The sequence below is a fragment of the Symphalangus syndactylus genome, chromosome 19 (assembly GCF_028878055.3).
Source record: "Symphalangus syndactylus isolate Jambi chromosome 19, NHGRI_mSymSyn1-v2.1_pri, whole genome shotgun sequence".
Taxonomy (NCBI): Eukaryota; Metazoa; Chordata; class Mammalia; order Primates; family Hylobatidae; genus Symphalangus; species Symphalangus syndactylus.
In genome coordinates this window covers 47,802,447-47,829,139 of record NC_072434.2, presented here as the reverse complement: position 1 = coordinate 47,829,139, position 26,693 = coordinate 47,802,447, and the positions used below count along the sequence as shown (strand labels likewise).

Genomic DNA, 26,693 nt, shown 5'->3' with positions numbered 1-26,693 from the left:
AAAAATGCTATTGTATGTATTTGTCACACTAAGGCTACACCAAAACCTGTCCCTCTGGGGCAAGCAAGTGGATAAAGAGGGGCTGGCTTTTGGAGGGAATCCTTGCTCTGAACCTAACTGGTGGCTATCATCTAGCTCCAAAGGCGATTTCTCAGTTATCTTATGTGAAATTCAGCTTCAGAAAATTATTTTACAAGGACTTCACTGCATCATTTCCTGGCTCTCCCCTCCACCCATTGCTGGATAACTCAAGCTGCGAAAACATAATAGAAATGGAGTGTTATTACTGTGACGTGGCCCATAGATACCTCATCTGGACAGTTAGGTGGGCACGGCAGGCGTTTTCCTTCTTTTAATGTATTCACAAGTCTTGTGACTGTCATCTGGCCATGGGTTGGGCCTATCATTTTCAGGAACAACTATATAAAATAAAACCAAACAAAACGTTTAACTTTGCAAGTATTTACATAAATGCCAAACAGATTAAAGTGAAATTTCTATAATCAACTGGGAATTTAAGTAGCAATAAAAAGGCTTTTCTCCTTAGTAACTTTAAATAAAAATCCAAGATCCTTATTAGCTTTCAATGATCTGTCTCTAACCAATGTCTTAGACTCTACCAACCACTCCACGTGCTTGTGCTGGTCAAGGAGTCTGTTCCCAAGAAAATGATCTGATTTAGGAATGAAGGAGGCACAGACAAGGCTGGTCCCTACCCAGTGCTACCCCACTTAACTTGCTCATTTTCCCATAAAACTGCCCTTCATCTCTACACAGATAAGATCCTTGAGAGTCAAGGTCATCCTATAGAACTCCAGGCTCGTGAAAGCAAGACTTGAGAGATTCACAAATAACTGTCAAGTAGCAAACCAAGTTAAGTGGGAAAGTGACACTTTCCATTATAATACATTGATTGGATTCCATTTAAAAACAAAAGTTAACCAAGCAGAGGGATGGACACATTTTAAATGGGTACTGGATTCAAATGAAGAGAAAAGTAGGACTTACAGCCATGGGACTAGAATCTGAATCACAGTAAGTCAGCAGCTCATGCAGAGTGACTCCAAAAGACCAGACGTCAGAGGCAATATAAAATTTAGATTGCATTAAACATTCTGGAGCATACCTTGAAAGGAAGCAGAACACAAAACTTCATTTCCTGGGAGACACACTCCAACTGACATTACAGGATAACTGAAAAATCACCTCTTCAGTTTTTCTTATAATTTAATAGAGCATCTGAGTGTGTATTATATGTTTTACACGTATCACGTATATGCTGCTGTGGTGCACATCGGACCTATAGTACGGTATCCTTTACAGGCTCTCGGTAGCACATATCTGCCCTAAAATAACATGGCAAGTCTGTGCTCTTCATTTCACTGAGAACGTGCTCTCGGTACGGGAGGAGGTGGCCATGTAATGATGAACCCCAGGTCTGATTTGCCTGCAGGCTCTAAATGAGACAGCAGTGGCCTCACTGCACAATGTGGTGTCGCTGCCAGTCCTCTTCCAGCATTACCTATTTTGCTGAATGACACCCACTTGCCCAAGCCAAAAACGAAGGCATTCCACCGCACCCAATCTCCTTATATACTCCTTGAACCTACTCACTTCTCTCAAATCCTACTGTCACTATCCCAGTCACTGTCCTCGTTCATGCTGTCACTAGCTCTGGCCTGAGCTGTTGAAGCAGCCAAATCAGACTCCCTGGCTTCAGACTCCCTGGCTCCAATCTTGTTCCCTTCATTCAATGGTGGTCTTTTTAAAACAAAGTCTCCGTCCTTAAACCCTCCAGCAGCATCCCATTGTTCTTGAGATGAAGTCCCAGCTCCATGACTCAAGCTTCCTCCTGCAAACCTATTCCACGATCCGACCTCGCTGAGTTTCAGTTCCTGGGAAATCGACTGCTCTTGTGTCATTCTTCCTAGTCACGCATGCTGTCTTGCAACCGTCTGTCTAAACCCGCATGAATCTTTCAGGTTTCATCTGAATACTCATGACTTCCAGAAAACCAAGCCCAAACCCTTCTGTATGTTTCCTGTTCCATGCCATTGGCTGCCTAGCCTGTTAAACTCTAAACTCAGCCTACTTGTTCACCATATCTCCAGTACTGGCACAAAGCAGGACCTTGATGCATTTTCTTAAATGAATGAGTAAGTTTAGGCTCCATAAGTGGGAGAGGTCTATGTTTGTGTCTATGTAGGATGCACCTAGGGGAGTGCTGATTGGTCATGTGGTTATGTGGCAGGGTGTGGTAGAGATGTAAGCAGCCTCTCCCCTGGACAGTATTCCCGGCTGAGACATGGTTGTAGCCAGTGTGTAGGCCTTCTAACCTGGGGGCCTCTGGTGATTCATGAGACAGCCAGGTCTCCCATAGGTTTTGCTCTGCTCTGTCCAGGAGTTCCCTGAATCTGCAATGCCCACTCTGTCCTACAGCCTCCCTCTGCACGGATGTGTTTAAGAAAGGAACTAGATCGTCTCCACCTGCTCACAGTTTTAAGAACTGCATCAGATGAATGCCCTCTCCTGGGAAGCTAGGAATGTTGAGCTGGTGGTTAGATTTCTTTCATTCCTTGGAAGACGGTGTCATATGAAGCTCAGTCATTTATATAGGCTGCTTTCAATGAAACAGCCTGAAAGTTGTGTTTCTTGAAGATAAATATCAATCAATTCCAAATGTTCTAAACCTTCTCTAACCTTGAGTCAGGCCAGAAGAATGAGACACATTAATATAGCCAGAAAGGGCCTATTAAAACAGTGTAAACTCTATGAAGCATTGATAAAACCTAGTGGTTTGCTTCAGTTACCAAAACACAGGGCTGTCCCGGTCATCCTTGACGGTGTAATACTCCTTATCGGTTTCAATTGCTTTGGTTAAACCGAAGTCTCCAATCTTCACTTGGTGTTCACTCTCAACAAGGACATTTCTTGCTGCCAAGTCCCGGTGAACGTATTGCCGAGAACCCAAATAGTCCATCCCCTGAGAGAGAGAAGTAAAAGTCAAGCACATTGCTAAAGTCACTTTAGATTGTATTATCTATCACTTCATCAGAAAAAACAGAAATGTCATTTCATTCACATATCACTGACAATTTTTTTGGTTCTGACTTTTATGTAAGAATATTAAGAACAAACTGATTCAAAGAAATACACATTAAAATAACCATATTTAAATCCATTTACTTTCTTAGTAGAAGCTAACTTTTCATCTAAATAATGCAGAGAAAAACAAACTTAGTATAATTATCATAAACGTACCCACTTAGAGTCAAATTACAAACCAGTTACCCAGAACAGAGTGCCTGATGTCTTAATCTGTAACATGTTGTCTTTATTTTTTACCTTACAAATCTGAACGGCATATTTTAGCTGCTGTTTGAGGTTAATTTTGTTCTTGTTCTTTGGAAGATATTCCTTAAGGCTTCCCGAAGGCAGAAATTCCATGATGAGCTTAATACCGTTTCCTCCTGTTTTGAAAAAACACCCATCAGGCTGAGGCTGCCAAATGAGGGAACCACGGGAGAGGCAAGGGCGCAGGATATGAGACAGAGGCCCTGAGGTGATGCCAGCTTCGCCCCTTCATTATAGGCATGTTACTTGACCTCTTATGCCTCAAGATCCTCAGTGAATGGAGATGGTAACAGTGGTGTACCTACCTCACAGGCATAAGCGCTCACTGAGAGAACAGTCAGAGTGCTCTGTAAACCACAGGCAAATGATCATTTTCAAAAATTACCATCAGCTCACTGTCAATTTCACTACCATGAGTAGATGCTGGCTTGCAAAGAAGATACAATTATTAGTAAATAATACTTGCCACTTTGATTTAGACAACTAGAAAATGAAATACCCTGGCTAGTATTGGATCAGAACAGGGAAGTGGGTGGAGGTACAGTAGGAATCAGTTTCATAAGGCATAAGTGCAAGTGACATGCAGAGACAGTGCTGGAACCAGCCCCTGGATGGAGGGGGCCTGGGTGGCCTCCTCAGAAGCCCTGCAGCTGCTGAGGGATTTGACAGTACATATGACTTGGAAGCCTTGAGAGTGTGTGGGAACCACCAGCTAGCATGTCAGATGCCCAGATAAGGCCATGGGCTGCCTGTTTTGCACTGGCCTTTATGACCCTAGACAGTCACCAAATCTTTAAACCGGACCCCAGCCTTGCACAACATACCGTCTTCTGTGCAGATTCCTTTGTACTTCACAATGTTCTCGTGATAGAGGTTCCTTAAGATCTCGATTTCCTTTTTCAGATCAGCTATGTGGTTACCTCCACTCTCAGGCTTCAGAGATTTAACAGCCACCTGCTCCCCTGTATTGTCCCCTTCGGGGTCATACCTGCAGAGCTCAACCTTCCCAAAGTGGCCCTGGAGGGAAAGATGCATGTGCTGTTGTCAGGGAAGCCCCAGCATAGGCCACGGAACACACAGAAGTCTCGCTCCTCACAGCCGTTCCCCCGAGGGCCAGGGGTTCTCGCTGTCTGGCCTTGTAGGCAGAAGCCTCTCACCCGGACTGCACCTGCTCATCACAGCCCCCTTGCAATCTTGGCCTCACAAACTGTCCCCTCAGTTACTGAGCTAAGACAAAGTAGCAGGTGACGATGAACCAACTCATCAATCCCAATTTCTATGACCACAGGAAATGAAGGTTATTTCTGGGCCTGCAGGACAACTGCCGTTCTCTGAAAGCCCTGGGCTCACATTACAGGACAGGCCCCACAGCGTGGCTGAAAAGAGCAAATGCATGAGGAGTCTTTAGAAGACGTGAGATCAGGTTCCAGCCAAGCCACCTGACAGCAACACTGGTGGCCAAGTCCCCAAATCGGAGCTGGCTCCTGATGCACTCGCTGTATACAGAAACCGGCCAGGGGGACGGTGGGGGGAACTAAGGATGCCATGCTTCGGACAATGCCTGGCACAGAGACTGGCACACAGCAGATCCTGGAGATGTATCAAGTCTGTTTCATTAACCAGACTACAGAAAATCTGTATAAAGATACGAATCTCAGTAGCTTCTCTAGTCACAATTAACTATTTGGAAACTCCCATTTAAGGTCCAAAGAAAAGCTGATATTCTATTTTGGGATTCTGTGCAATAAACCTATCCCTGCTTTAAAGAGCCTTACAGGGCTGGGTATGGTGGCTCATGCCTGTAATCCCAGCATGTTGGGAGGCCTCCTTGCTTGAGGCCAGGAGTCTGAGAGCAGCCTAGTCAACATAGCAAGACCCCATTTCTACAATAAAAAATAAAAAATATTAGCCAGCATGGGGGCATGTGCCTGTAGTTCCAGCTACTCAGGAGGCTGAGGCAGGAAGATTGCTTGAGCCTGGGAAGTTGAGGCTGCAGTGAGCTATGATCACACCACTCACTCCAGCCTGGGACACAGAGCGAGACCGTCTCTCGGGGGCAAAAGAAAAAGAGAGAAGCTTACAGGATATATACGCCCAGGAAAGTGAGAGGCAAGGATTTTCCTATTCCACCATATCTATACCTACTCCCTCATCTCTCCCTCTTTCCATTCTCTTCTGTCCTGTAGAGAAAACTCCAAGTCTCTCAAGGGAGCTGCCCAGAGTCCCGTGTGCATACGCAGTCGTTTGTGCAGGCAGGGACATGCATTCCGTCTGTGCCGCGTGTCACATGGAGAAAGACACAATCCCTTGTGATGAAAGTGGCCCCCAAATGCAGTAAGGTGCTTTTGCTCATGGACCTGGCCCCAGAATGAAAAAGAATGGAGAGCAGCTGTATGTGCAGAGAGTGGCGCTGTGGATGGCGGAGGGCTCTGCCATCAGCAGCAAGCAGCACGGGTGTAACTTACCTCTCCCAAGTCACGGATCCTCTTTAGGAAGCGCTTTTCAAAATGTGTGGGGTCCACTTCAGTTGCTGGTTTTTTTTCTGAAACAATATCTGGATCTAACAGAAGAGAAAAGAAAATAGAGTGAAAGGCAGGCGATTGCCAGGGATTGCCACCCAGGCTCCTGTTTCTCCCCAGGCTGGGTGAAAGCAGCACATGGCAGGTCTTACTCTGCTCTTCAAGCTTATTAATGTCTCTCATGATGGCTCGGAAGAAGGGCCTCTGATTGGGGTCGTAGTTCATGCAGCGGGTCATGAGGTCAGCCAGCTCCTTACATGATGGCGTCACTGGCCTGCACCGGCTTTCATAGAATCTCTCTTTCTGTAAACGAGAGGGGCACATGGAAGAAACCAAAGGAACCACCTACAAACTTCTCAGCCCCAGGTCAGGTGGAATCGCCAATGCCTCATTCGATTCTCAACATCTCCACTTACAGGTAGATTTCACAAATGTTTGTTACTGTGGCCTTATTCTTGCAAGGGGAAATCACAGTCCTAACACTGAATAGTCCAAATCCAAGGAGACTGGGCAGTATAGCCCAGTCCCAAAAAGCTTCATTCAAGTAAAGGCATGCAACCTTTCTGGAATACAATTGGGCAACATGTACAAAAATCTTCAGATTCTTCAAACCCTCTGATGCATTAACTTCAATGACTGAATGACTCAGAAATAAATCAGATATGAACAAGTATTTATGTACAAGGATGTTTCCTGCAGAATTAGACAGAACACTGGAAATTTGAAAACTTAAATGCCAAATATAAAATTAGTCAAGTAAATTAAACAAAACAATTAACTCTTACATTAAATTTGTAAAAATTATGATTTAATCTCACAGGAAAGCACTCACAGTATTAAATGAAAAAACTCAGAATTTTATATAACTCTATCTAGCATGGCCCCAATTTTGTTTAAAAAAGAGAGATACAAACAGGCTGGAAGACAAAATGCCAAAGTGTTAACAGTGGTCAGGGATGACAAGAATGCAGTGATTGCTATTTTCTTTTTTTAATAGTTTCATTTTCAAAATTTTCCTCAACTGTTAATGACTTTAAATTTTAGAAACAAGAACTTATGCTACTTTTGGAAGATGAAGTGAAACCACTGCACTCCAGTTTCTACTTCGTAGCTGGACTTCAAGGGTACTAAGTTCCTCGCTGGTCCCTGTGGGCCCTCGGGTGGGGTGAGGTGGGCAGGCCCCAGAGGACAGGGAGGAGGGAGGACTGGAATTAAGGAGCTGAGAATTGCTCTTGTCCTTGAGTGTCACTCACACATCCCTGCGTCAGTGCAGCCTGCAGAAAAGCCATCTAACCCAAGGGGACTTAGGTGGAGAGAGACCCCTATCGTATTAAAGACAGGTCCTTCCTTACACCACCCTGTATGCTGTTCAGCCCAGGGTACGCAGCACGTGCTCGATAAATACTGACTGATGACAAAGGGTATGTTGTTTCATTTTCAAGGATCCAAGGAAGTTAAAAATAAAAATGAATTTCCCAAAAGCCTAGGCTGAAAATTGCAAATGGCAGATCTTCTGTAGATCTGATGGTTTCCCTGCGGGTTTAAGATCCTTTCCCAAGTGCTGCACCATCGTTAACTGGCAAGTCGTAAAGGTTCTACCTCTTCGATATCTCCCACCCTGCACTCTGGACTTCCGCTGCCATTTCCGGACATGGGGCTCCCATTGCTGAGAGCCTCGGGGCCCCTCTCTCCCTCCAGGTCTCTCCTCTGTCCATCCCAGCTACTGCATCCAGAAGAACATCTCAAGGCCAAGCTCCAAGCCCCTCCCTCCTCCACCCAAATCCTTCCTTGTCCCATGCCACCCCCGGTAAAATGTAGGCTCTGCAGCCTGGAATCACGGACTTTAAAAATCTGAACCCAAATGGCCTTTCCCACCTGATCACTGTTATTCCTTTCCCCACTCCAGACACTCAAGGCCAGGCACACCAAACTACCCAGGCTCCCGGCACAGCACTGGAACCAGGCTCTCACAGCCAAAACTGATGCCTGCCCCCTCTAAACAACAGGAGCACATTCCAATTACAGTCACTGAGATGAAGGGACAGTGGTCTTTCATTGTGATTTTTACTACTTACCCCTTTTTCCACAGGTAGCTTTGGAGGAGGTCCACACCTCGCCTGTTTTGCATTCTAGCTGAGGAACCCAGGTGAGTGTTATCTGATCTGTCAAATGGGGGTAATGACACCATCCTACCTAATTTGCAGGGCTCTCAGGATGACACATTCAGGTATTCTTTCTGGAATTCTTACCATTGTTATTTTAGCCTAACTCCCTACCATACCCTAAGGGCCTCAAGGGAAGGCAAGGCCTGTATCTTATTTTATTGTGAACCTCCAACTTTTCCCAAGCTTGATGCCTGATACACAATAGGAACTCCATACATATTATATTTGTGTGGTAATTTTACTGAATAACCTGCACTTAAAATCACAGATAAATAATACTATAACATCTATCGAGCTTGTACTGTATGCCTGTCACTCTATATGCATTATTTAATCTTCACAACAACCCTATTAGTTACTGATTATCCCCATTTTACAGATGGTGAAACTGAGGCTCACGGAAGTTCAGTTACATTTGTGAGGTCATACACCCAGGAGGCCTGTGAAGAGATTCAAACCCATGCCCGTCTCTTCCCACAGTGCCAGCCTTCCAACAACTCCTGGGAAGCCCACGAGCGCCAAAAAGCCCTCATTTGCCTCACGCACTGGGAAACACCTGCTCACCTCAATCAGTGTCTTGTCTTTCAAGGGGATCTCGCCATTGTAGCAGATTTCCCAGAGCGTGGTTCCAAAGCTCCACTTGTCAGCAGCCACACTCAGGTTCTTGGAGTCTTCAACACACTCGGGGGCAATCCACGGGATTCGTTCAATGCACTCTGGAAGACAACAGACACGTTGACGGAGCAGTTTCTGGGATCTCCTGGGGATTCAATTACTGTCACTGCAGCCAGAACAGTGAGCCAATGAAGGAACTACTTCAAGCAGTGTGCCCAAACATGGCCCATTGGCCACATGAGCCCCGTGGGGGGCCTGCAGGCGTGCAGCCCTCCAAGCCTTGCCCATCGCCTCTGATACATCAGTCTGGGTCACAGCCAGCAGATGGGTCCCTGCCTCCAAGCTCCCCAGGAGGGTCGTGTGGAGCCAGGCTTCTGAAGCCCTGGCCTTAGGATCAGCAAAACATCCCAGGGTGGGGGCCATCACCCAGGGCAGGGGGACAAACGGGGGCTCGTTCAAGGACTTAAGAGAAGGCAGGAGATCAAGAACATCCTGGCCAACATGGTGAAACCCCGTCTCTACTAAAATACAAAAAAAAAAAATGACTCTCTAAAAGGAGACCAACCCCAGCCCAGCCCTTCTCTCTGCTGACTTGCCCGACTCGGGGTGGGGACACAGGGAAGAGAGGGGAGACACACCTTGCCTAGACAGCACCGTAATGGGGATGCCGGGGTCACTGAGCTTGATGAATGGGCCACACTCACTGTCGATGCCCTCACGGGCCAGGAGGAGGTTTTTAGTACACACATTTCCATGGACCAGGTCTTTATCCTCCTGCAGAGTAAAAAGGTCAAGTTTAGCCAAGCTGCTCCTTCCCGCACTCTATTTCCAACCCTGGTCCCTCAGGTCATCTCCTCCTACCCCCAGCTACAGCCAGATCTGGACAGCCTGGCCCTGCTGCCAATCATCTGTGTGACTTAGGCACATCACAGGTGCCCCTTGGCTCCAGCTCCCTCATCATGAATGCAGCTAAATAGTGGGGCATATCTCATTGGGCTTCATGAGCATGACCCTGATTAGAATCTGTGAAACGCCTGAACAGCTGACCCATGATGAGCATTCCACACATCAGCTACTACAGATGCTGGCAGTTCACTCATTCACTCAGCACGTACTGCACTGCTTTCAGCCTTGCCATCCATACGCTGCAGTATGCAGGCCGGCCCTCTGACGTGCTAACATCTCCCACCAAACAGAACTCATGTGAGCACAGGAACAGCCCCAAACGACCGTCTTCAGTAAGCACCAGGCACACCTTTGTTCAATCACAGAGCCCTGGCCCCATGGAACCCCAGGACAGGCCCCTCCAGCTGCTTGGCTAGCACCTCCTTCCTGCCACCCCTCCCAGGACACTCTGGTTTCTGGTGGGACCACTATGGACATCAGGACGTTCTTACCAGGTAGCTCAGGGCACTGGCCAGCTGTTTGGCGACTTTGAATTTCCACGGTGTGGTGAGGACATCGCTTTTCCGGTGCATGAAGAGATCCAGAGGACCCCCTTCCACAAACTCTTCCACCATGATATCTATAGGCATAAAAAGAGCCATGTCTGGAACCTGTGGCACACTCCTCTCCTTCATCCCCTTACAACAGCCCACTTCAGTGGACACTACTCGGCCTCAAAGTACACAGGTATCCTTGGGGGGTGCAAAGGTGCAGGGGCTTCAGAGATGGAAAGACCAAGTTCAACCCCAAGCTCTTCTTCTAAACGGGTGGCACTGAGCAAGTGACACCTCTCTGAGCCTCGATTCCCTCATCTGTAATAACAGGTGGCGGCTAAATGTCACAAGGCCTGGAAAGCCTTGGTGGAGGGCCTGACACAGAGAACAAGGGCTCTTGGAACAACCGCCGCCACTGCTGCTGTTCTACAACGCACTGTGACGCAGAGGTCAGGCCACTCACACGGCAAAACTTCCCTCTCAACAGGATGCCCGTGTGAGGACACGGAACAGCTCACATTGTCGGACTTCACAGGGAAGAAGGCACTTGGGGTTAAAAAAAAAATCACTCTTCTTCCAAACTTACATGTCAGGAACTCAGAGGCCAAGGCCACCCCTCCATCTCAGTGTGCAGCAGCAGCCCAAGGGCCCACCGGCTCAGTGGCTTGACAACTAAGAAAGGGCCAAGCCTGCCTGTGGTTAAAATGAAGGCCAGTCCATTCGAGGGGCCAGCGTCTTGCTGCTTGTGGGGTGCGCTCACCTCGCTCACCTGCCCAGAGCCCCTTGGGCCTGACTCTTGTGGCCTTGACCTCATTTCACTCACCTCAGCCTCCCAGGTCTAGCACAGTGTAGGGTTCTTGCCAGTGTTGGCAAGAAAACATTACACAAATGAATGAAAAGCAATCGGTTTTAGTTCCACCTCCACTATTAACTTAAGCAAATGACCTGCTCAGTCCCTCAATCTCCTCAACTGCAAAAAGAAAGGCAAGAAGCCTGGGCAATGTGAGGGTGGGAAGAGCCCCCACCATCTCCACAGCACCCAGGCTCCCCAGCCAGGCCACCCACCCCTTCGAAAGAGAACACACTTACTCTCCACGTCGCGGACACAGACGCCGTAGAGGTACACGATGTGTTTGTGGGAGACCTGTCTCATCATGCTGGCTGCCTCGAAGAAGGCCTGTGGGCGAGCAGGACATAGGAATGTCTCAGGCCAGCCTCCAGGGGGCTGCTCCACAGGGGCTCTGTTGAGGGGAAAGCCAGTGGACCCAGGAAAGCTCACCACTGTCGCCACCCCAGGCCCTGAACATCAATCCCCTGGCCTTGACTGTCCAGAGGCACTGCCAAGCCTTGTTCTCTAGGACAGCCTGGCAGGGATGTGAGATTTATTTAGAAAACCTAACAGGATGCAGGGCAGGGCTGGTGGGAGAAGCTGGCTACGAATTTTCCCACTGGATACTCATGCCCACCTCTCTCTCTTCCTTTCAGCTCTGGGAAATGCTCATGTTTAGCACTATGCTGGAACAAAGGGGAAATGAAGGCAGCCGATCTCTGCTCAAGAATTGACTGTGTCACTCTAACAGTCTGTGGGATCCTGGGTGAGTCCTTTTACTCCTCTGGGCTTTCACTTTCCAGACTGTGTGGTGAGAGCCATGGACTGTATCAGGAACTCTGAACCATCTGGCCAGAGTCCTGGGGCTCCACAGCATGGCCACTTGGACCTGTCCTTAGGAAAGGTGGGGGTTGGGGGTGGAAGGGAGGGCCCAGGCTGAGTGTGAGGAGCTGCTCAACCCACCTCACTTACTCTACATGCAGGGTCCACTAAGATCATATGTGGAGAAAAAAATTCTGAGTAAAAGGCAAGTTTGAAAACCACTGGGCCACAAGAAGGGCAAGAGTTCTTCTCAACCCATTGTGTTCCACTGGCTCCGGAAACGGGAGAGGGGAGGGGAGGAGTTCAGAGGAAGACACTTGCCAGGGAAATATCCCTGTGGCTGGGGTCTAAGACTTTGAGGATCACTTTTATCTTCTTCTCTTCAGAAGTTCCTTCGTCATCCTTGTAATCCATCAGGGTCCCAGAGTAGATGTGTGTTCTCGTGCCTCTCCCAAGGTGCTCACCCTGAGGGAAGAAGCAGAAGGCTGGGTGACCTGTGCCCTGAAGTGATGAACTGTCTGGGAATGGCTCCTCAATGGGAACATGGACTATCAATGGGATGGGGCAAAGGCAAGAGGGCTCCCTGCCCCAGCCCATGGTCCCCAGCGCCTTGTCCTTGTCAGGCCTCCAGAGAAAACAACAAACTATGTGGCCAAACACAGTGGTGACATTTGCTGGGCCCCAGGAGACAGTCCTCCTACTCCCTAAACGGCTCCTTGCTTTCTACCCCCAGGAACAGCCTTTGGCCAAAACACGGTCCTAACACGTCAGGACACTGCAAACAGGGCCATCAACAGCCAGCCACATGGGCCCCACCCCAAGCCTCCAGAGAAGACTCGAGAGGAGCCCCGAGGCAGCTCCTTTACTCACAGGCTGTGCTACCCTGTGAAGAGGCTTGCAAATCCCAGCTCTACTACCCGCTGGCCATGTGACATGGGGGCAATCTCTGCCCACTTTCTGCAAATGGAGGTAATAATGGTACTGACCTCACAGGGCTGTGGTAAGAATCAAACCAGGAAACGGGGATGGAGGCTCCTGGTACAGACTCAAGCACACGGTGGGGGGTGCGTAGAAACCTATCTGGTGGGCCCATGTGTTATCTGAAGCCCTCTGGCACAGGTAGGCACAGTTTCTCACACTGGAACCATCTGTTTCCCATCCATCTATCCAGTGTGTGTGCTCATGTGTGCGCATGCACGCTAGGATTTAAAGTTAGTGGTGCAAAGTACACCTGCATTTGCCCTGGCAACCTCACAGAGGAGATGGCAATGTGAAGATGAAGGTGGAGACTGGGGTGATGTGTCCTGGATTTCCTGACATGTGAAAGGGAACAATACCCCCAGATGAGTGGCAGGAGGACTGAATGAGATGATCCGTGCAAAGCCTGGCCATACCATGATCTATTTCTGAGGACCCTTCCAGTTCAAGTTGCAATAATTCTGATTTTAAAATTCTTAATATTTGGAAATCGAAATGGGATTCATGAAACTTAGGCAATGTCAAGTTGTTGATATTAGCCCCACAAAACTTGTAAACTGAAGGTCCATTATTCTATTATTTGAGGACCCCCTGGAAATGCAGAAAATGGACTGTGGCTGATACCTAGGGAATCAGTCTTATCCCCCATAGGAACATACACCATTGTTAATCAGGTATATTAATTTGCACAAATGCCACCATTTGTCTTCTGTCAGAGCTGAATGGCGATGCATCCGCCCTGTCTGCTGTATCCTGGCAAGGTCTTTGGCTATTCATTAAAGCTGCATCTGTCATGAAGTGATCCATCAAGGTTATGCGAAGCTGTATTCCCAGAACATCCTGTAAAAGCCATATGCTTTCAAAATAATTGCTCTTCCAGTGGTCAAGTCATGACACCATGCTGTCAGGATTCTGCAGGGACCCACAAAGGCCCATATGGCCCACTTAGGCCTCCTCTGATGCTGTTCCCTCCACTTTGCCTAACTAATTGAGCTCACCCTCCAGGAGGAGACCCTGATTTTTTTTTTCCCCCCAGATAGGGTCTCGCTCTAACACTGGCTGGAGTGCAGTAGTAGAATCATAGCTCACTGCAACCTCAAACTCCTGGCCTTATGCAATCCTTCCAACTCAGCCTCCTGAGTAGCTGGGACTACAACTGCATACCACTACACACAGCTAAATTTTTCTTTTTATTTTTAGTAGAGATGGGATCTCATTGTGTTGCCCGGGCTGGTCTTGAACTCCCGGGCTCAAGCGATCCTCCTGCCTTGGCCTGTCAAAGTGCTGGGACGACAGGTGTGAGCCACTGTGTGAGCCGCTGTGCCTGGTCCGGGACTCTGCTTTGATACTGCTTCCCCCAGGAAGCCATCTCTGTCTTCTCAAGATTAGGTCCACATCCTGCTGTACTTCCCTACCTTGGAACTTGACTCTTGCTAATGTGATTACCCCCTCAAAATAGACAGGAGCCTGCTGAGGCTGCAATCATGCCTGGCACGTGTAATGCTTGATCTCTGTTGGCTAAGTGGATGTGGAAGGCATGGAGGATGGTGGTTACCTGCTTGGAGGCTCCAGGGGAGGGAAAAGAGGCAGGCCCCACCGACTATGTCAAGTTCTACACAGAAAAGAGGCTATGAAACTGTGGCTCTGGTGACTGTAATCTCAGGACACAGCTCTGACACCACGAGAGGAACAGAGAACAATGATGGGCCTTTGGTGAAGAAATGTACCACGAGGGAAGTGAGGCAGTTTAGCTGTGGATTTCCACTCCCTCAAGCCCCACCCAACAATCTCGGGGACTCACTGAAAAAGGTAAAGTAATAAACCCCCAAGTGCCACTCTCCCCAGGCTCCTTCACAGCAGGCAGCTTCCGCCTCACCCTCCAACACCTCCAAGGCGCTGCCATCTCCCAGGTGGTGAGTGGCCCCGTGCTTGCTTCTCTCCAAGGCTGCCACACCATCTCCCTGATACCCCAATGCGTGGCTCTACGCAACAGGGCTGGGGAGCGGCGGCAGAACAGAAAGTGGGCTTTCCCTGGGCCTCACACCACCAGCAACAGCTCCAGGGCAGCCCCTGGGGAGATCCTGGGCACCCCCCTCAGCCTGTAGATTCTGGGCAAAAAGGCCTCCAAAGGCTGGGATCTGTTTCTCAAGATAGTTCTCCTTCAGGCCCAGACTGTGCATGTCCTCTTGTTCCCTCCCTGTGTTCTCTCCTCCCCATCTCTGCTCCTTCTGGAAGCATCATCAGAAAGTGCAGGACTGAACTCTGGAGGTGCTCTGTCACACAGCCTGCTGCAGGCAGCGAGGGGTGAGGGCCATGCTCCCCTGAGGAGAGCCACCTCCTGCCCTGCCACCCCCTCAGCACTCCCTCACCACAGAAGGTCCCTGCAGTTCTAGGGAACCCCGCAAAGCCTGACCAAACCACTTACCTCAAAACATGTCTCTGAGGAGCATCAGCAAGGGCGAAGAGGATGGAGGCAATGGTTGTACAGCTTTTGCCACCAAAGGAAAGTCTCCCTGTTCTTTTTCTACTAAGATTTCCCCAAACACAGCCTTCCTTCCCCCAGATCCCCAAGCTGCTCCACCGTGGGGAGGCAGGACCACAGCTGGCCCACACCCTGCAGCCTTGACTCACCTGCACCAGATCCTTCTTGAGGATCCGATCGAAACTCAGCTGGCTCATGGGGTAGACGGGCTGCCACTCCTGGGCTTTCTTAGTAGCCACCAGCAGGTTGGAGATTTCTGTGGAAGAGATTGGAGGAGTCTGAGCACAGAACCCAAGATCCGAGCTCTCAGACAGCCAACGTCTGCTGAGCCAGGGCCGTGGGACTGCTGTGCGGGTGCTTGCTGCTTCAGTCATTCGACAACTGTTTATGCAATAGGCACATGGCTCCTACCCTCCAGGAGCTCACAGGGTAACGACAGAGCCAAAACTCCCAAATAAACAACTAAATGGAAAGCTACAATTTGTTCAGCTCCTCTAAAGAACAGGTGTGTGGTGCTCCAAGGTTGGCACGGCAAGATCTGTTCTGTTAAGAAAGGTCAGAAACAGTTTCCCTAACGAAATTAAAATTCAAAATGTAAGACTGGAAACTGAAAGAAGTCAGAGACTGTCTATCTTATTTTCTGCTCCACCTCCACAGCCCAGTACATAGTAGGCACTCAATTATTATTTGTTAAATGCGTGAATGAATGACTGGCGTCTTTCTAAAGGATGAGTGCTGTGGAGGGAAGAAGCAGTACCCGGGCCCAGGGCATGATGGGAACCAGAGGAGGAGGTGAACAAACGCTGGTTTTGAGCCAGAAGATCAGGGCAGGGACCCAGAACAGTGCCCTGTCTGAAGCTTGTGGTACCAGCAGTGCCTGACACGGAGGAGGTGCTTACCAAATGCCCCTCAATGTGCAGGTTTAAGTAGACTATCCCCCAGAGTCTACTGATTCAAACAGCAAACCCAACACATTACAAAATCCACAAGGCCAGGAAATCTACAGTCCACAGAAATCACCTTTCCCGCCATGGAGCTACAGCAAGGAAGGAGGTTAGCATAAGGCAAGAAGGGACCTTCCAGATTCTGACTAGCAGGGGAAAACGTATTCCGGGAATCTCTGAAGACTTGTGTGTATTCATCAATTTTATTAACTGAAGCAGGAATATTAGCAAAATGACAACGAACATGCATTTCCCTTCACTCCCTCTTTCCTGCACTAGAAGACAATAACGAGTTAGCGGAGAAAATGTAGCCATTCAAGTCCTGATTCCTGGACTGTAACAGAAGGAAGCTCCTAAAAGAACCTCTGTAAGAACAGCCAGGCACAACCCATAGAGGCCACCACACACACCGCTGGGAGGCAATGGCTGCTGAGTGCCGGGTCCCTGCACAGGGCCACGTCTCTAATCCCTGCTATCCCTCAGGACAGGGCATTCTTTTCCTTTCTAATTTTTTAAGCTCACATATTCCAACTGTTTTCCCCGTGCCAGCCGCTGTTCTATGAGCATTATACACATTAACTCCTTTGTCCTTATGACAATCCTATGGAATACACAGTATTCTTATCCCCATTTTATAGATGAGAAAACAGAGATTCTGAGAGATTAAGTAATTGGCCCAAGGCCAGGCAGTTCATAATCTTAGGATTCACACTGAAGTCAGAGATGCTGTAGCCTCTACCCTTCCCACAACATACCTGGCCCTAATCGGGAGAACAAATGTGGGTGCCAGAAACAGGGCTCAGGGAGAGGCTCCCCTTGTTCTCACATCCTGGGCACTCCTTTTTCCAGAGGCTGCTCCCTCCATACCATTTTCCTGACTCCACCCTGTTACCTGGGGAAAATCCAATTCAGAGGCAACTCAGGCTCAACTCAACTCAGGAGAAAAGGCATCAAGAAGGGGCCTCGTGGCTGGTGTCCACAGGCAAGAGGCCAGGCAGCAGAGTCACTTTGGAAATGAGAGGGGGATGGAACCGAAGCCATTTATGGACTATTCCTTGCATGGACACTTCAGGGAACATGGCACCAGGGTCAACAATGTGAATGGGGGAAGCCACAGTGCCTCCATGAAGGTTTCCTCACTAGAAAAATGGGGGCCACAGCTGTGTTCCTCATAGGGTTACCGTGTGGATGAATGGGATGACGCAAGGGAAGGGCTGCCTTCAGTGCCTGGTATGGAGTAAAACACTCCCTGACTGGTTGCTGCCGTGATTATGACTGGCTGGCATTATATCTTAGTCACTGTCATCATCCTTCCTGTGTCATCAGCGTTCTGGAGTGGGAGATGGGCAGTGGAGCAGGACACAGGACACAGGAACAGAGATGTGGGGCCTGCTGAACCGTCACGCCCACTCTGAGTGGCCTCCTGCTTTTTCACTTTGCTTTTTATTTATCCCATGAAGAGTTTCTTAGTTGCATTTTCAAGTGAGAAACCCAGATCAGGGTCTGGCTATCAAAACCCTGTGGTTAGGAGGGCAGAGGAGCTGAAGAACCCAACACAACATTCTCATGTCTAATTTTCACGATTTCACCACTTCTCTAATTTGCACATGGCAGAGGGAAGAGAGAGAGCTTTGGGGGACCTGTGTAAGGAGGCCTCACACACAGGCCTTATTCTTACTCTCCCAAGGCCAGGAGAATCGGTCCTAGGCTGATGGATGTACCTTTCCAAAGACACTGTGACTTGGGCAGGGTGGGGGCGGTGGTACAGAAGGAATCACTGGACTTGGAGTCAGACAACGCGAGTTTAAATCCCCACTCGTCCTCTACCTAAGTGATCTTGGGCATGTATAATTGGGATAACAACATATTCTGGGTTATTTTGAGGACTAAATGACTTAAAACATGAAAGATCTCCAAACAATGCCTGGCAAATTGTAAGCCCTGCTCACGTGATAGCAGCCATTCTTATTAATTACTGCTACTGTTATACCTACTACCGATACTACTAGCTACATGGCCTTGAGCAAGTCACTTACCATCTCTTAAGTCTCAATTTCATCACCTTTGTAATATCTACGAAAAGCTACTGTGTAGATGAAATAAATGAGGTAGGTACATAAACTGCCTGGGCCACAGTAGGCACCCACCATCCAGCAGCTCCTGCTACCTGGTTCACTTGACAGGCATTATTCACACCGACTCCGTGCTGGGCACTGTCCTCCCCACGAGCCCACAGAGTGGCGAGTGAGACTCAGGTCCTGTCTTAAGAGTTCACAGTCAGGTGGGAAAGGCGACAGGAAACACATTCAGCACTGAGTTTCAGAAGCCTCACCTGGGGTTCGTTCGAGTGTGTTGCTGTGAATAAATAGGGCTGTTGGGCTTTAAGGTTTTAACTCACTCTGAGGTCTCACAGCCAAGTGGCAGATGTGTTTTTACCTTTGCAGAAAATCCTCAAGCATGAAAACAAAGGCTGCAGTTATTCTCTGAGCCTGGCAGGAAACCCTATCTGATCAAGAACACAAGTCCTTCCTCTTTCACCAAGTTCAGTGACAAGCCCCTTGCTGAGACCAAAAACTGATTCAAACATCAAGAACCCAGGTCCCCTTCTATCCTGGTGCCGCTTCCTCTGCCCACCCCTGGTGGTGTGAGGGTTCACAGACACGTTCACTTGGAAGAACAAGATGTGTCCCAGATAAAGACTCCTCAGAGGGTCCTCCTCTGACACTCGTGGGGCCTCAGTGGCAATCGCGCTGCTCGTTCTTTGAGGCCTTCCTCCTTCTAAGGGAAGAATCTGACGCATGCAGGGCAGCATCTTGAGGTGAGGAGCAGCAAAATAAACAGTTCTCAAGAGCTAGGGCACTCAGGTTAGGCCTGGCACTCAAGCCCCTCTTTGACGCTGACCTTTGATGAGACCCACGTCGCTCTTCTGGGCCTCAATTTTCTTATCTATAAAATGAGACAGTTGACTGTGTGATCTCTACGTGTCTTTCCAGTCCTCACATTCTAAGAGACAAATCCACCTGCAGAACATCAGTGACACTGTTCAAGAGGCTAACAAGAAACAGCTGAGTGGCTCACCCCTTGGATCCATTTCACTCCCCGATCCTCCCTGGCCCCCACGGCCTGCAGGATAAAGACCCAGCTCCATGGCACAGCACTCAAGGCCCCCACACCCTAAGCTCAGCCTCACCTGTCCCTCCCTTCCACCTTCACCTTCATGGCAGCCCCCACCCGCGCCTCTGTTTGCACGTGCCGAGATGCCCTGACCGCACTGGCAACCTCCCACTCATCCTCCCACACTCAGTTCAAGAGCTGCCTCCTCCAGGCAGCCCCCTGGGCCACGGAACTCAGGGATTTTGAGCATCCCTTTCTGTTTGACTCTGGGGTATGATATCTATGTTGGTTAAAACACCCATCACAAACTGCAGTGGCCTCATTTACCTGTAACATCGGCATCAGACTGGAAACCCCCAGAGAGCAGGGACTGGACCTTATGCATTTCTGATTCTTGCATCTGATACAGTTCTTGGCCCACAAAAGATGTGCCAGGAATATCTCTCAGATAAATAAACAAGTGACAGGAGACCTCTCAAGGCATTTTATCTTAAGGAAGAAAGAAGTGATTTTCTGCTTCTTAATGCTGAGCATGCCTCTTTCTGCAGCCTAACGAGATGCTGAGAAAGGTATATGCCTCTTCTATAGAAAATGCTCACACTCAAGGGATTGGATGTGAGCTGGGCACAGAAGTGTAATTAAACTCAAGAAAAAACACCTAGAGGCCAGGCACGGTGGCTCACGCTTGTAATCCCAGCACTTTGGGAGGCCGAGGTGGGCGGATCACGAGGTCAGGAGATTGAGACCACGGTGAAACCCCGTCTCTACTAGAAATACAAAAAATTAGCCGGGCGTGGTGGCGGGCGCCTGTAGTCCCAGCTACTCGGAGAGGCTGAGGCAGGAGAATGGCGTGAACCCGGGAGGCGGAGAGCTTGCAGTGAGCCGAGATCGCACCACTGCACTCCAGCCTGGGCGACAGAGCGAGACTCCGTCTCAAAAAAAAAAAAAAAAAAAACACCTAGAAACTGTGGGGAGGGTCCACTTTGTTTAAGCCAGCCAGCATGTTTTGGTCGATCTGGGTCTCAGCACATTACTGATGGGATACAGCCTGACTCTGGCACAGGGAGACGAACCTCGGGGCTTGGGCTGGCAGCAGCGTTTTAGCATGAAGCTGATGTTATCTGTGCGCAGGATCTGCTTCTTGAGGTGGCTCATGAGGTCTCCCAAGCTGGGGAAGCTGCGGTCCGAACCGTGCAGACTGTAGCGGCCCTTCTGCACCTCGATCTGAAAGTTCTTGAACTGCTTCTGGGCACCCTGCACCTGCTATTCAGGAAATGACCAGAAATTACACGTTTAAAATGGGGTCAGGCATGGGTATGTAAGGTATTAACATTAGGGGAAGCTGCATGAAGCATAAGAGAAATTTTGCAGCATCTCTGTAACATTTCTGTAAATCTAAAATTATTCAAAAATAAAGTTTATTATCAATAAATAATCCAACCAACAACTAACTAAGTAATAAAACAAGGTCCAGGAGAAGGCATTGATAAAAGGAGTTAATACTACAGCAGACACAGTAGCTATTTCTACAAAAGCGTCACTTGGTTTTTCACCTGTAAGATCAAGTTCATGAAAATCCAACCTCATAGGATTGTTGCTACAATTATATAACATGGTGTACTGAAAAACTTAGTAAGCCCTTTATAAAGTCCAGCAAATATTATGTATGAGGTAATAATCATGATGGCAAAATTTCTCAAGAACAGCCTCCAACTGAGCCCTCCAGGCCATGTCTCTACTTGAGGAAAACCACACTGGGAGCTGGTGTTCAGCGTCTGACCCAGGTTTGGGACACTGTGGTGCCAGATAGGAGGTATAAGCAGTTTTCCCTCATGGGCTCTTTTTGTACAAACTAAACTATTTTAGTGGTAAAGAATGACGGCCAGAAAGACTTACATAAACTGTAAACTAGGAGATGATCTCAGTTACTTCATCTGTACAATGGGATAATATCACCTACCTACTATGGCTATTAAAGGCTTAAAAAAGCACAAGTAGGTACAATGCTTGGCACTGGGTCTGGTGGGCCACAGTGAGCGGTGGAAGTAATCATTTCTATGACTGCTGTTTTCCCCGGGTGATGTGACATTGTTAGGGAGTCACGGACACTCTTGGTACTGCACAGGCCAATTCCACTTCAGGAGGAGGCTGGGCTGTCTCATGCACCCCTCCATCCTAGGCTTCCTCCAATGACTGATGAATAGACGGCAAGCATTCTGGGAAGGCAATGAGCCTGACAGGCTCTGAGCCATGGAGCCCCGAGGCCCCGCTGTTCAGGAAGAGCCTGGGCAGGTGATGGTGTTCCTGCATTGCCTCACCCAGGACACTTGGCAGCGCTAGTTCCTTCTGCCGTTTCCTCCTCCCACTCTTGACTGAGTCCAGCCCCAGGGGTTCGCCAGTGAGCTTGTCCTTCCTGCATCTACCCTCCGTGCCAAAGGCCCCTCCGTGTCCCAGGTCTCCCCATGCATGTGGAGCCTAACCAGTACTGATTAAAGTGTATTGATGTAAAGTGTTTTATAAAACTCACTGTCTTTGAAAATATTCCACTTTGTAGTTTTTTTAATTACATGAATAACAAAGGCATTTGTGGTCCAGTGAGGCAAAGTCCGTAATTCTGGCGAATATCTTAGCCCTCAGAATGTATCTCACATCATCCCCAGCTTCAGCTACGCTTCAATCACTAAAAGACATCTCTATTCATTGTTCTAAGATGGGGTGGCAATTTGTTCAAGTGTCCGAAGCTACCATTTGGAAAAAACTGTGTTAGGCCATGTGGATGAAGTGGCATTTGGGCGCTGGTTTGTACCAGTGAATGCTGTAGACAGGCATAGCTCTGGGTCTGAGATGATGTTGGCACTGAGTCTAAATAAACCACTCTAAATAATGACACTATACTTTCCAAGTGTTGGGTGTGAATTGGTTTTCTGGTCATGTTCTGTCTTCCAGAGCCATGGTGGACCTCCGACCATGGGTCTCATGAAGGAAGGAAAGGGCCCTACAGGGGAATCATGTAGGGTCTGGCTGCTGGGGAGCAGTCTCCTTTTGAGAGCAGGGGCCCTTGCCTGACCTCCCAGGGATCTTCTTAGACACCCGGCTTTTCAATTCCACCCTGCCAAGGGTGGTTCTGTCTGCAGCAGCTCTTGAACCAGGCTATACTGGACACCTCATGGCTGTATGGCCTGGTCCAAGCCAGTGTCCCGACTGACCTCAGACTTCTCAAAGCAGGTGACGGTCATGAGGATGTTGTCAAAGTCAGTGCAGCTCCACCTCAGCACGTACATCCCCTCCTCGCTTCCTTCTTGCCGCAATTTATTGATAGCGTATTCTGTACTAGAGGGAGAAGTAGGCAAAGGGAGAAAGAGCTCACACCAAACAGGACATTGAACCTCTGGGCTATCCACTCTCCTGAGCTGCCTCAAGTCTTAACAGCCTCATCACACTATCTGCCCAGGATCCTAAAGTCCCCTCTGATGCCATCCATGAGCATAGCGGAAATACCGAGTGGCCTCAGGACCGATGGAGTCTCCAAGGTTGAGAAGAGGCCTCAGCCTCCTGCCCAAGGCAATGAGCCCTGCTTGTCCCCGCGTTCCCCACAGACATCGTCTCCAGCTCGAGACAGAAGAGCCTCTCTGGAGGCTGGTGATGAGGAGCTGCCATGCCTCCCCTCCACCCCCAGCCAGCCCAGTGGGACCACAAACCTCATGGGGGTGGGAACTGGAGGCCATGTTGTTTATTGTTGTATCACCATGGGCTCACAGTGAGTGAATACATCAGTGAGGACTGGACAGATGTTAGTAGGAACAGGCCTGTCTTACACTTCTTTGTATCCCCAGGACCAGTGAGTCCTGGCACGTAGAGAGCAGTGAATACTGACTGAATACATCCCTGCATGAGGTGAGTGCTGCTTGCTTAGCAAAGTGCTGGTGAGAGAGGGCTGCCACGGTTCGTGTGTTTTAGAGAGACAGGGACATTACGTACTTTCTAACTGCACCATGCCTTTGCATGTGCTGACCTCTCATCTGGGTACCCTTTCCCCACTTTAAGGCCTGGCAAGCCATCAATGATTCTTTGGTTTAATCAGATTTGAATGCCACCTACTCTGAGCAGGCTCCTTAGGCAAGGAATGTCAGCATCCCATTAAACATGAAATATCCATTCATTCAACAAATACTCACTGAGGGCCTACAATGTGTCAGACCCTGTGTATGGTAGGAAAGCAGTAAGCAATGCAGCCCCAGGCTTTGGGAAGCTCATATTCTGGGAGGTGAGGGTAGTCAGACCAGGAACAAATGTTATGTTATGTAAATAAACAATAGTATCTCAGGAGGTAACAACTGCCACTGAAGGAAAATAAGGCAGAGTGCAACGGCCAACATGTATGGGATGGAGAAGGGAAAGAGGTATGATTTTATATAAGTGGTCAAGGAAGACTTCACGGATAAGGTGCTATCTGACTAGCACCTGAAGGAAGTGGAGGCTGTGCAGATTCTGGAGGAAGAGCATTCTGGGCCAAGGGAACAGCGACTGCCTGGGCCCTGAAGCACAACCATGGCTGGGACATTGGCAGAAGACGCTTTTCAAATGCTCAACCCCTTGCTCTGCCATTCTTTGTGTGTCTGTTTCCCTATGAGTCTGTGAGCCTCTCAAGGCCAGGGCCATGTGACTACTAAGCTACTTGTCCACAAGATAGCTGGAAGAGGGAAGAAGGTGAGAAGCACATCGTGTGGAAGGTGGCAGAAGAGATGCTTCCCCAGATATTCTGTGGTCTGAAAAGAGAGGCTCAGAAGAAACACAGCAGCTGGCTATTTTCCTTTGCCTGAAGGGCTGTCATATGTAAGAGAAAGTCAACAGAATCCCTGTTGTCTCAAAAGGCAGATATCAAGTGAGTAGGCAGAAGTTACAGAGAAGCCAACTACAGCTCCATATCAGAAAGGTATGCACATCTCTCACAGTCAGAGCTTGAATCCATGGGCTGCCTCACACATTGCCCATCACCAGAGGTACTTCAGCACAGGCTGCCAGTTCTGAGATGCAGGTGGGACAAGGCATCCCACACAGCCCCTTCTGGCCTTAAGGCTGTATCACCCTCACGGTCCCCACTCTTCACCTGGCACCTTGGGACAAGCTGACTGACAATTCCATTTACTACACTGTCTGATGCTGAGATCTTCATCTGATCTTTTTCTTCTTTTATATATTTTAGAGATGGGATCTTGCTATGTTGCCCAGGCTAGAATGGAACTCCTGGGCTCAAGTGATCCTCCCACTTCAGCCTCTCAAGGAGCTGAAACTACAGGCACATGGCAGCACGCTCAGCTGTGGTCAGTGTTTCTTGAATTGCCCACATTGTTTGACACAGCAAGAAATCAGAAAGTGATCAGCTATGGAGAGGTGAGGGGGTTAAACTATGAGGGGAGATCCAAGTAAAGAAGTAGCATTGAGGGGCTGCTGCAAAGAGGATGGTAGGAGATTACAGGAAGGCCTGACCAGAGCTTGGACAGCAGAGAGGAAAGGAGGACAGCCAACAAGTACCAGGCAGCATAGTCAACTGGCCTGACCTAAACAATGATGACATGCCCCATCACTAAAACATGGGCTCTCTGCACACCAAAGGCAACTGAAAAGGTTCTAGGACCAACCAGATTGGACCATGACAGCCATTCTGTATGTTGTGGACGATCAACGGGGGGGCCACGTCGGTGCAGAGGTAATGATGGGCGTCTGCTGTGAGCCGGAAGTAGCCATCTACCAGGGACACAAAGGACAAGGCCTCCTCGTGGGAAGAGAGCTTCAGTTCCTGTTGAGAGAGAAGAAATTCCCATGGTTACATCATGTCTCTATCAGCTTAAGCGGCTAACTCTGTAGGGTGGTACACAGTGAGAAGATTTTTCTAACCCAATGGGAACCCCAAAGGGAAAACCTTTTCATTGATACTAAATATACCCCTTGCATTTATTTATTTATTTATTTATTTATTTATTTATTTATTTGAGATGGAGTTTCACTCTGTCGCCCAGGCTGGAGTGCAGTGGCGAGATCTCGGCTCACTGCAACCTCTGCCTCCTGGGTCGAAGTGATTCTTCTGCCTCAGCCTCCCAAGTAGCTGGGATTACAGGCACCTGCCACCATGCCTGGCTAATTTTTGTATTTTTAGTAGATACAGGGTTTCACCATGTTGGCCAGGCTGGTCTTGAACTCCTGACCTCGAGTGATCTCCCACCTTGGTCTCCCAAAGTGCTGGGATTACAGCCGTGAGCCACTGCGCCCGATCCCCCTTGCATTTATATAGAACTTTCACTGCTCAACACATTTTCCCATCTATTAAACTATCAGATGAGGTTAGTGTGTGTGTGTGTGTGTGTGTGTGTGTGTGTGTGTGTGTGTGTGTGTGAAGCTGTGGCAGGCAGGGAGACATGCAGAGAAGCTGTCCCCTGGGTCTCAAACTATCAGATGAGGTTAGTGTGTGTGTGTGTGTGTGTGTGTGTGTGTGTGTGTGTGTGTGTGTGAAGCTGTGGCAGACAGGGAGACATGGAGAGAAGCTGTTCCCTGGGTCCAGACCAGAGAAGAGGAAGCCTGAATCAAGGTGGCAGAGGCACAAAAGTGGAGGTGGGAAGGGGCAAAGCATGCACCGTGATCTTGGCACTCAACAGTGAATGGCTGAATCAGCACTATTCTTGCTTAGGAGAAAAGAAACGGAGGCAGTGGGGTTCATCTCATAGCAGACTTGCTCTGGAAGGTGAAACTCCTGGATTTTAATCTAGGAATAATCCCAGGCCCAGTGAAGAGGTTGCTAGATGAAGCCTAGGGAGCTCTGAGAGTTGGAGAGAGCAGAGCGTCTTCCTCAGAGTGGGAAGAGGCAAAGGCACCTGTGGAGAAGAGGAGGGAGGGGATTTCCATCAAGGGAGGTGTTCTGACACCTATGTTGTAGATTTGGGGTACTTTTGTCCTGATCACTGATCCCTGAAGAGACTGCCCATTTGAAAGGAACATCAGATCAATCAAGAACATTTCCTGGCAAGGGAAGGTATGCAAAAGCCATGATTTAGAGCTTTCACTCACAAAAAACATTAAAAAGCATCTGAGGCTTCAAAAGAGGACAAAATGACTCTTTCATAGCCCTGTAGAAAGGAGAGGCAGGTGGTAGAAACGAGAGGACAGTGAAGGGAAAAAGGAGCAGGGGAGACAAGCCACTTGGCAGGAGGGAGGTCAGGGGCCTACTGCAGCTGTAATGCTGAAGGAAGCATGCCAGGGGCTATGGGCAAGGAGGCCTGGAGAGGGCAGGGTCACCATAGGAATGGCGCCTCAGGAAAGAGAAACCAACTGAGCACACTGCCTTGCGGGTGTGACCAGGCACCCACCTGCGGATATCCCTGAAGAGCAAATTCAAGATGCTCTGGAACAAGGGGCAGGCTGGCCTGAGCAGCCCCTCACC

The 26,693-nt window shown here is 48.9% G+C and overlaps 1 protein-coding gene across 13 annotated transcripts in view; it reads right to left on the bottom strand.

Moving 5' to 3' along the window:
- The window catches only part of JAK1 (Janus kinase 1), a 246,230-nt gene that overhangs the window by 1,886 nt on the left and 217,651 nt on the right, over positions 1-26,693 (bottom strand). For 10 of the 13 annotated variants that reach the window (XM_055234908.2, XM_055234907.2, XM_063613293.1 and 7 more), the window contains 16 exons: positions 24,901-25,058; positions 22,468-22,591; positions 20,335-20,524; positions 15,353-15,459; positions 12,065-12,208; positions 11,182-11,269; positions 10,051-10,178; positions 9,292-9,427; positions 8,603-8,754; positions 6,026-6,176; positions 5,820-5,914; positions 4,179-4,371; positions 3,346-3,470; positions 2,811-2,983; positions 1,009-1,126; positions 309-419 (listed from right to left, as the gene is read on the bottom strand). In XM_055234908.2, coding sequence (XP_055090883.1) covers positions 309-419; positions 1,009-1,126; positions 2,811-2,983; positions 3,346-3,470; positions 4,179-4,371; positions 5,820-5,914; positions 6,026-6,176; positions 8,603-8,754; positions 9,292-9,427; positions 10,051-10,178; positions 11,182-11,269; positions 12,065-12,208; positions 15,353-15,459; positions 20,335-20,524; positions 22,468-22,591; positions 24,901-25,058 — 2,193 coding nt within the window. The remainder of the gene's footprint in view (positions 1-308; positions 420-1,008; positions 1,127-2,810; positions 2,984-3,345; positions 3,471-4,178; positions 4,372-5,819; positions 5,915-6,025; positions 6,177-8,602; positions 8,755-9,291; positions 9,428-10,050; positions 10,179-11,181; positions 11,270-12,064; positions 12,209-15,352; positions 15,460-20,334; positions 20,525-22,467; positions 22,592-24,900; positions 25,059-26,693) is intronic. The other 3 variants (XM_055234913.2, XM_063613295.1, XM_063613296.1) reach the window with 1 other exon arrangement.